General features: G+C 42.2%; 1 protein-coding gene across 1 annotated transcript in view; it reads right to left on the bottom strand.

The window, feature by feature from the left end:
- Positions 1-3,315: 3,315 nt before the first annotated feature.
- The window catches only part of LOC124775650 (odorant receptor 43a-like), a 41,569-nt gene continuing 33,823 nt past the window's right edge, over positions 3,316-11,061 (bottom strand). Inside the window, exons 4-6 of the mRNA XM_047250477.1 lie at positions 7,508-7,609; positions 5,793-5,948; positions 3,316-3,401 (exon numbers count right to left, since the gene is read on the bottom strand). Of these exons, the coding sequence (XP_047106433.1) occupies positions 3,342-3,401; positions 5,793-5,948; positions 7,508-7,609 (318 nt within the window). The 3' untranslated portion in view covers positions 3,316-3,341. The remainder of the gene's footprint in view (positions 3,402-5,792; positions 5,949-7,507; positions 7,610-11,061) is intronic.

Raw genomic sequence — 11,061 nt, 5'->3', positions numbered from 1 at the left:
TTTATAGTCAACACACAAGGCCCACTCACGCAGAAGAGTGCTTACGCCTTGCCGCCACTCAGGGGCATAACCAGTACAAAAGGACACTTAGTGCTGACGGAAAGTGTCAAGGAACATTTTGTCTCTCACAGAAGTTGTTTCCATGACATTTGATGCAAAGTTTTTGAAGCACCCTGTACACACTGTGGTGACAAGTAGTGGGATAGTGACATGCATATATGCAGATGACGCAGTATCGTATAAGCAAGTTGCAAAAGTGCAGTGCATTGGTGGGACTGTCATTTACACTTAGGTGATTCATATGTAAAGGTTTCCGATATGATTATGGCCGCACAATGGGAATTAACAGACTTGGGAATGACAGTAGGAGCTAGATCCATGGGACATTACATTTTGCAAATCATTAGGGAATTCGGTATTCTGAGATAAACAGTATCAAGACTGTGCTGAAAACCGCAAATTTCAGGCATTACTTCTTATCACGGACATATAGTGGCCGACGACCTTCACTTACGGACAGAGAGGGGTGCTGTTTGCGTAGAGTTGTCAGTGCTAACAGACAAGCAACACTGCCATCAATAACCACAGAAATCCATCTGAGCCGTACGACAAAAGTATCTGCTGTAACATTATGACGTAATTTGTCGTTAACGGGGCTATGGCAGCAGACAGCTGATGTGAGTGCCGTTGCTAACAGCACGACGTCGCTCCAGCTCCACTCGTGGGCTCGTTTCCGTATCGGTTGGACCCTACACGATGGCCTGGTCAGATTAATCCAGCTTTCAGTCGGTAAGAACTGATGGTCGGGTTTGAGTGTGGCGTCGACTACACGAAGCCATTGATACAAGCTGTCAACAAGTCACTATACATGTTGGTGGTGGCTCCATAAGGATATGGGCAGTGTTCTCATGAAATGGACTGGTTCCTCTCATCCAGTGGAATCGACCATTGACGAAATTGTTATGTTCGGCTGTTTGGAGACCATTTGCAGCCATTCATGGACTTCGCATCCCCCCTCCCCCCTCTCCCCCCGAAACAACGATGGAATTATTATAGATGACATTGCACCATGACACCGGGCCACAGTGGTTTGCGATTGGTTTAAAGAACATTCTGGACAATTCGAGCGAATGGTTTGACCACCCAGATCGCCTAGCACGAATGCCGGGGACTTCAAACGACGCGCCGAGTCCAAGTAACGTCGACTTGCTGCACTACGCACCAGGAGCAATCGCATCCATTAAATATCTGGGAGTGCGCGATTAAAAGTGGAAAAATCACATAAAACTAATTGTTGGAAAGGCATATGCTCTTCATTACAAGAATCTTTAGAAAGTTTAGTGCACCTCGAAGAATGTTAGTTTAGAAACCTCTCGCCCGCCCGATCTCGAGTATTGTCCATCACTTTGGAACTGTTACAAGATTTGAGAGAGGAACTGGAGAAAATCCGGAGTCGTAAATGTCCTTTTCGATTCGTCTAGTAGGGGCGAAATGATCACAGATATTCCCGTCTAATTCTAATGGCAAACACGACAAGAGAGGCGTTTCGCATTTCGCTTTGGCCTATCGTTAAAATTCTGAGACTCTTCGTTCTTAGGACAGTCAACGAATACATTCCTCCAGCCTATGAACACTTGTATGTCGTGAGAAGATCATGAAGGCCTATCAACAACAGGTCTTCCCCAAAAACTACTCTCCGTGACATACCACAAAGTAGCTAGCGGAGTATAGATGTAAATGCACGAATGAAACGTTTGAAGACTTACCAGCTCTTCAAAGTAGGCTTTCCGGCAGTCAGTGACTAATCTGTGCGAAGAGTATAAGGCGGAAAAAATCTCAAGATTTTGCAGAGTATTGCTCTTCGAGCGTTGAACCAGGGGCAGGATAGTTATGACAGCTGTAGATCGGAGACTAGTAACTGGAACTGCTTGCGTGATACGACGTATTGCTCATAGTATTGTGTTATCCGAAAGAATCCTTGTTGTAGGCATGCACAGATCATCTGCACCGAGAAGCAGTGGCAATATTATCCTAACTTTCGTTCTTTTGGGCTTCGTTGGGGCCTGAGGCTATTACCAAAGGCGTCCTCCCAAGATATAAGCTACGTCAAAGTTATTGCGAACCATCTACATACCTTGATGGCTTGATCCTTCTTCAGTCGTTTACAGAGCTTTCCCAGCAGGTAGATTCGCCTGACACCAGAATGTTAAAATGCTTTGAAGGAAAGCATCACTTCTAGTTGTAATCTTGGCAACCAAAACTTACAATATCTCTGTTACTATTTAGTGTCACCTCGGAACTACTTGTAATCTGGTGTTAACTACTTCCAGACCCAAAGTCAATTAGCAAGTTCTCCATTGTAAACAGGGTACTTCGCTGGATATAATCAGAGAACCTGTTGAATATCAGTCGGTGAAGCACTTGTATGGACAGTATCTCCAAGACATTCAGTGGCAGAGTTATGAAGGACTTGAAACACTGCACGACGAAAAAACCGGGGATTCAAAATGAAACGTAGCATTTGCTGAGTCTATACGTGTTCAGTGACGAGATATACATTTCCTGTAGTGCTAAATCATCTTAAAACATTGACTGTTCGGTAAATAGGAACACAGCAAAAATTTGTTTCAGAGACCTGCGTAAAATTAGTAAAAATTTAAACTACACTTCAACACGTAAATTTAACGAAGGATGACTATAATACAGTTCTTCAATATTTTATTGGTATTGTTGCATATTAGGAACTACGACAACATTTAGGACAGTTTAAGTTTGTGTTAAAATATTCCATCCTCATTCTGTTTGTACATCGTAGAGTCCTTGGAGGACTTGTGTGTCTCGGCTTGAATACCTTCATTTTCTGTTTTCTCTTGTATCAGATGTGCAAACCCTAAGACAATTCGAGTAGCCACAGCAATTCCTCCATATTTAGTAACTCTCGACATTCCAGAAAGCGTGATTTAGAAAAGTGGCACCAACTGTGACAACTTTCTCCGTCAGAGAAAGTGTTGTATCATTACAAGACAGATTTTTTCTGCGCTGAGACTAAACACACCCATTTTATAGTAAATATAATGATGCCGTACAGCAATAGTATGACATTCGCTTTAACTGTCACTTTATTCAAATAAAACATAAGCGCATGTATGTGTGTACATTTAGGATATTTCTGCATTCGTGCATGAGGAGCGATTGTTTATCTATACTGTGTCTTCCTTTCCACGTGGTTTACTAGCACCTGTACTGGAGAGTGAAGTGCGTGTTGTCGTCATATTTACCATTGACAATATTGTGAAACAATAAACAAAACAATTGCTTCAAAGTACAGCTTACTGTCACACTCAGCCTCGGTTGTGCACCCGGCTCAGCAAAGCGTAATATGTATACGAGGCATTCACCAGCTGAAAAACATGAATTTACATCAAAAAGTAGCACTATTTAAAAATTGGTTTGTTTTATACACAGACAAATCATTAAAAGTTGAATACACAACACAGATTGGGAATACAATAGTCATAAGAAGCAGCAGCTGAACAGTTATTGGGAGTCACTCTCATATGTGTGCATATGTTTTCGACGGAGACCGTAGTTTTCGAGTTATTGAAGAAAAACGTACAGAAGAGCCCTTAAAATGCACTCCCACTCCCATACTCAGCCCCCATCAGTCAGGATTTCTAGTACGCTGTTCATGGCACTCTCCCACACCACTGTTCACAACTTTGGGACTGTAGGACTTATTTCCACATCCGACCTTTTTTGGTCTTCACTGACTGGCCTGTTTAGCCGAATACTCACAAGTTGTAAAATTGATGTTTGTATAAATTTAAACTGAAAATGTAGTAAATTTTAACAGTATAACAAAACAGTTACATCGTTGTATCCGCCAGCCCTCCTGATGGTGAAACTACTCTTTTTCTAAAGGTCGAATTGTATTTCTAAGCGTAGCACACACAGAAGCCGTTTTCCTTCCATTACACTCACGGGCATGTGTAAATCAATAATGTTTACTAAATAGCCGACTATGCTGGTGGCGTAATAGTGCAGTCAATAAAGACAAAAAAAAATCGAATATCGGGAATAGTTCCATAGTCCGAAATTTTTTCACAGTGGTGGGAGAGAATACCATGAACAACATACTACAAATCATGATTCCTCGTAGATGAGGGTGGGTATGGAGGTGCGTTTCAAGGTCAGTTCTGTACGTTTTTCTTCTTAAAAGAGGCCATGTTCATTTTTTCTGTAGGACTAATAATTCTCGCATAGCGAGCGAGATAGAATGAAAATCTCGCTTGTGGTTTTTGAAGGCCCGCTCCTGTATATGCATGAACTGCATCTTTAATTTGACTGAAAGTGCTAGGCGTATATAGACAACTCTGCGGAAACTACATTGTCTTCACAGTAACCATAACAACTCGTGACTTGCTATGACCTATGAGCGCGCGTTACTGTATTAGTCAAAAACTGGTTGTGGGACAAAATCTAATGTCTCCAAATTCGCTGGTGTATTTAGTTTTTTTTCTGCTGTAGCATCGACAACAGATCACTCATTCAGTGCGTTTAGAACTGGAAGATGTGCCCAGCAGCGAAAGACGGCCATTCCTAAGCGTCAGATGAGGGAGTTATCCACCTCTCGCTGCTAGTATAAGGAATGTGAGAATAGTCAATCCCTTGAGAACTTTTACCTGAAACATCCCCTTTAGCATTAATATCGAAGTTAATAAACGTTTTTTGAAGACAGTCTCCTACACACACACTGGGGAAACTATTTAATGACATTAAATTCTATTTAAGATTCTTTACATTTTGTAAAAATTCGTAGGTTATGTAGTATCTTAATGAAAGTACCTAGATGTGGTCGACTGCGTTACATCATGTTGAATTGCACGCTGAAATATAATTAGTCGGCACCTGGAACTTACAAGAAAACCGCGCCTACATGTCATCACCGGTTTCGTTCAGATTTCCTGTTACTTCTTTTACAAAAATACTAGTAAATACAATTATTGAGAATTATTTCGGTTTATCTACAGTGTAAGTAAAGCTAAAAATGAAAATAAAAAAGAAAATTTTCCGCATAAAGAGTCGAAAACACTTCCCTTCGATTACTGTTCTGTGCTTTCTCCGCTACGCTAACCACTGCCTGGAAACTAACATAAATGGCTTATGCCTCGCCCGATCCGCGCCAGAGACCCAGTTTTATCTAAAGACTTGGCGATCTGGAGCTCCGACTTCTATGATTTCATTTATGGGCAAACCTTACATACACCATGAATTTGGACGAAGTCGGTGATGACGAGTAGGCGCAGTGCCCTTGTTAGTGGAGTCAGACACGCGAGAACATTCTAACAAACTGAGCCGACTTAATGTCATTTTGATAGGAGATTGTTACTGCATGACCAGAGTTGGTCAAGTATACTACAAAAAAACTGGAGGAGATAAGCGAAAAGAAAAAAGAAATCGGACTTCTACTTGATGATCACCCACCACTGTCCAAAATGCTACTATGATGATACATACAGTCATCACAATTAAACCGCTACCTTGGGTACCAAAAGGCTGAAGGTCACGAAGTCAGGAATGAGATTACTTTCAGGCTACTCCTGAGTCAAGAGCCTCAAGAATGAAACAGATTCCGTAGCAAAGATGCACCTTGTTACATAGCTGTGCGGCATTAAGTTAACCCATGCCAGGCAGTTGGCTGTGCAGTAGCTCTTGTATTACTTTCTGCTGTCAGACTGTGTCACAAAATAAACAACTTTCGATGCTTCGCCGCAGAGACGTGTGTGACTAACCGAGACGAAGGTGGCCCTGCTGATGGGGTAGAGCTTGCCCGCGGTGACCACCAGCGGCTTCTGTGCGCGACACATGACTATGCGGAGAGCTCGCTTGAAACGCGGGCTGCCCTCGTACCACGAGCAGCCGTACGCCGCCTCCGACACCGCAGCCCCCTGCAACACACGGCGGTGGCACCTGCTCAGCTCCACAACCTGCTTTCCTTACGGATGATAATGAAAAAAAGGGACATGTCGTAAGTTATAGTACTAGACGGACCCGAAGAGGGCAAAAACTCTAAGGGAAGCCACAGAATTAACCATATCTACTCTGAAATGAGTTGGCTCAGGAGGGGAAAGCACTCATAAGACTGATGACCGAAAAGTATATGGATGGCTCTTTGTAAATGGGGAAGGTGTATTTGTCGCACTAAAAAATGAAACATATTGACCACGATAAAACTTGAGACTGCTTGCACAGTTTCACCATTATGAAAGTGACGTCCTCGGCAACGAACGTATTTCTCCCAACGGCAGAATACCGTCACTGTAGAATATTTCAGTTTGTTGACGGGGCCACAACCTCACCTCTACTTGCCCTGTTTCATCGCTATCAAAGTGGAATCCTAGAAGGTGTCGTTTAAGTTATGGAAACAGAGGAAAATCTGATGGGGCCAGGTCGGGATTATAAGGAGGCGTCGGATTGTTGCAATGGTGCCTTCTAGCGGCAGAGGTCTGCAAATATGTAGACATGAAGAACAATGAGGTAGAATGTTAATACCGTTTGTTTTATTGAAAAAACTTTAACAGTTCCACATAAAAATTCGGAGCCATTACTTTTCGGCACGATCTCGTACATAACCGTCAACTGACAAAACAGACTAAAATGACATGGTATCAATTATTCTTAGTACTGGTTGCTTCACGATGACAACCAATCATTTTCACGGTCCCCGTACCCGCTACCAAAGCCAGTTAGACAACCACCTATTTTTCGGTAGGATCGCAAATCCTCAGTTTCAAGTCACATATACGAAGAGAGAGCGCTTTGTAAGAAAATTTAAGACCTTGGTATGCTCAGATGGTTCAAATGACTCTGAGCATTATGGGAATTCGCATCTGAGGTCATCAGTCCCCCAGAACGTATAACTACTTAAATCTAACTAACCTAAGGACATTACACACATCCATGCCCGAGTCAGGATTCGAATCTGCGACCGTAGTAGTCGCGCGGTTCCGGGCTGAAGCGCCTAGAACCGCTCGGGCCACCACGGCCGGCACGTCGATATGCGGAACGGTGATACGGCACATGCAGAAAGACAACACTCGTAATATGCAACTAGCACTAACACAATACCATAGATGACGAAAGTCAGAAGTTAGCGATAGTGAATACTGACATCGTCAAGCAACAGACGCAAACGGTTGATATTACCTAGTCAGTTGATACCACCTAGTCATCTGGTCATCCGTTAGTAACTAATATTGACTATATATAAAACTTTAGACTGTGTACTGCTATGATATCCCCGTCGCCCACTTACAGAAGTTTTAAATTTCTCTACACAGCGCTCTTTCGTTGCATTTATGCCTTGAAAACGACTGTGTGTGCACCTGTCAAAATATCGGCGGTAGTCCAAGATGTCTCCCAGCTGCAATCCCGTAATTTGTTTGAATATTTTATGCGTCATGAAAACTCACGTTTCACGTGTTCCATGTTGCAGAACTTCCCTTACCTCTTCGAGAACGTTGTGTGCACTCCAGCAGTACAAATAGACCTGGATGCCGGGTGTGGGCAGATAGGACACGCTGTTCAGGACGGAGCTGCTGTCGGGGCTCTGAAAACAGCGCACGCGTGCGTTCATCACCAAATTTATCATATACCTAGCACATATTTATAGCAGTGTGTGAGCAGGAGTAATATTTTAGGTGATAACATTAATTATGCACCTCATCTTCATATTATGCCTTGATTTCAGAGGGACAACACACCTCATATCTTCCGTGAACACAATAGAAACTTCACATAAGAGATAAATAAATATACAGAAACTACTGTATGAAGAAGGCAACATAAAACACTTTGCGAATGGAATTTGTTCTATTGCTCTTTATAATTTAGAAGGAGAGGAAACGAATCATGCATCGATAGTTTTCCTTTTGCAGTGAATGATTTTGCCAACGGCCTTGCCGCAGTCACAACACCGGTTCCCGTCAGGTTATCAAAGTTAAGCCCTGTCGGAGTTGACAAACACTTGGATGGGCCACCGTTCGGGTCTGCCGAGTGCTGCCAGCAAGCGGGGTGCACTCAGCTCGTGTGAGGAGAATAGAGGAGCTACCTGACGGAGAAGTAGCGGCTCCGATCACAAAAACTGATAACGGCTGCGGGGGGCGTTGTTCCGACCACTTGCCCCTCCGTATCCGCATCCGGTGACACCTAAGGGCTAAGGAGGACACGGCGGCCTGTCGGTATTGTTGGGCCTTCATGACCTGTTCGGACAGTGTTTCGTTTTTGATTAATCATTTCCGATGGTAAGCAACAGTTTCTAGTTCACTGAAATGTTGTTTCACTATGCTCTATCCATGTTATCTAGAAGTTCGTACTTTCAAAACTTCAAGACAGGTAAATGTCTACTAACAAAGGTAAAATTATTGATCCATTGGAAGACTAGCAACCAGACCGAAATATGTAAGTCGCTCATGTAATGTGTTACAATGTTGTCGTGATTCACGAAATAAGCAAACTAAAAGAATACAGACCGACTTAACAAAGCTTATGAGACGCTGGAACCTTTCATTTCCCAAAAATTTGCGACAGCACCACAATTATAAGAATCCGTCAAGGGGAGATGTATTTAAAACAGCGGTGGTGTGCAACAGGTCAAAGAAAACGCACTGTATTTCGAATTCAACTTCAAGTAGATGTTATGGTCATATTTTGTTGGTGATTGAGTAGGTCAGACAACAGAGATATAACTATAGGAGAAGAAATGAATTAGGTAACTAATGTTCATGGAGAGAACGACACTGTCATCAGGTACTAGCCACTGCATAAGCAATAAGCGAACTGTGCTCAGAGAAGGATCAATATTGGTGCTGACCTATAAATCAAACCAGAGAATATACTAAAACTTCGTCAGCATGAAGTAATTCGTTGAACTGTAAACTGTAATCTGAATATTAATGTTGATCAAATACACATTTGCGTGAAAGAAATGAAACAGATACACGCAATGACTATTTCTTTTCTTTTGATTCATCAGACTTCTGACTGGTCTGATGCTGCCCGTCACAAATTCTTCTCCTGTGCCACTACTTTTATCTCAGAGTATCACTTGCAACCTAAGTCTTCAGTTATTTTCTGGATTCATTCCAATCTTTGTCTTCTTCCATAGAGTAAATATCTCTGGAGTGAGCATTGAGTTCTGCGCATGATGTCAACATTAAACCAGGATTGTCACGTGCGGGACTTCGCTGCGCGTTTGTGCTTTCCGCAGCGTTTGAAGTTTGTAATATCAAGAGTTTTTGTTGTGTTTCACCGTTTGTTGATAGTGTAATACCGATGATGAATTACTGTTGTTGCTACGGACGCAAAGAAAAATATCTGAAAGGGGGGATAGTAACTTTTCATGGGTACATACCGTGGAGTCCTAATTATAGTTATCATATTAGTACGAGACACTGTATATGTTAAAAATTTCGAGACGCATTATAATTCAGGCTTGATTCTGCAGACCTATTTTTCTACGATTTCATGACTATATAATAGATATTACGGCTCGAACAAAAGCTTACAAACAATTGCTTCCTCGCCGGCCGCGGTAGTCTAGCGGTTCTAGGCCCGCAGTCCGGAACCACGCGACTGCTACGGTCGCAGGTTCGAATCCTGCCTCGGGCATGGATGTGTGTGATGTCCTTAGGTTAGTTAGGCTTAAGTAGTTCTAAGTTCTAGGGGACTGATGACCACAGATGTTAAGTCCCATAGTGCTCAGAACCATTTGAACCATTTTTTTGAATTGCTTCCTCTCGTAAATTTGCTAGTGGAACAGGAAAGGGAATGGTTAGTTGTTTCAACAAATACTATCCTCCATGCATTTATCAGTGACTTTTCGATTATGTATATAGATTACTCAGTCTACTATTTATTTAACAAACTGGGAGTAAGTACGTAAAATGCGTTAAATAAATACTTCAAAGTGTCACCAGTAAGAAAAATTGTGCTTTAGGTCGCAAAAACGAGAAAATAAATACGCGCAAATAGCAGAAAAAAGGACGAATTTGCAGGAATATAATCGCTAATGTGTGGCAAATGCGGTGTTTTTCGGACACTTGAAAAATTACTAGCGTACTGTCAAGTCTTTTTGCAAGACTATCACTGCAAAAATGTACGTCAGGCTCTGTAATACTATAAAGTGCCGTATCATGCCGAAAACTACCAAAAATCGAGTCCATCTGAACTATGACACCTATCGTAAAGAAGCAGAATGCAATATCACTTGCCTTAAAAGTTACGTAGCTCGTTTATTCCCGGTATCAAATGGATACTGTTAAAATGTCTGCGCAACAGATATGCATAATCCACGACACGTACCAAAAAAATCCGTCTGTACTGGGGATGTAGTGACATTATAAATATACAGGGCGCAATACGGACAAACACACGACGTCCCGAGAACACGTCACCAGGCCGGCAATGTATGTTGACAACACAAAATCTGTTCTGCGCATGTGAATGCTCACTCCAGAGATATTTACTCTATGTCTTCTTCTGTAGTCACTGCTCTCCACTGCTCCCCCGAGTACCACGGAAGTTGTTCCTCGATATCTTAAATTATGTCCTATCATTAAGTCCCTTCGACTTGCCAGTGTTTTCAATATATTCCTTTCCTCATCGATTCCTTATCTGATTACTCCAACAAATTTTCATCATTCTTCTGTAACACCACATCTCAGATGCTTCGATTCTCTTCTTGGCCAGGAATGTCCTTTTCGCCATTGCTCGTCTGCTTTTAGGTCCTCCTTGCTCCGCCATCAAGGGTTATTTTCTGCCTAGGTAGCAGAATTTCTTAACTTCATCCCCTTCGTGACCATCAGTCCTAATATTAAGTTTCTAGCATTTCTCGCTTCTACTACTTCTCATTACTTTCTTCTTTCTTCGATTTACTCTCAATCCAAATTCTGTACTCACTAGACTGTTCATTCCATTGAGCACATCATGTAATTCTTCTTCACTTTCAGTCAGGATAGCAATGTCATCTACGAATCCTACAATCGATATCCTGTCACCTTG

Source organism: Schistocerca piceifrons, chromosome 2, assembly GCF_021461385.2.
Source record: "Schistocerca piceifrons isolate TAMUIC-IGC-003096 chromosome 2, iqSchPice1.1, whole genome shotgun sequence".
NCBI classification, from domain to species: Eukaryota; Metazoa; Arthropoda; class Insecta; order Orthoptera; family Acrididae; genus Schistocerca; species Schistocerca piceifrons.
Note: the sequence above shows the minus strand (reverse complement) of the source record. Positions and strands in the feature narration are given on the sequence as shown.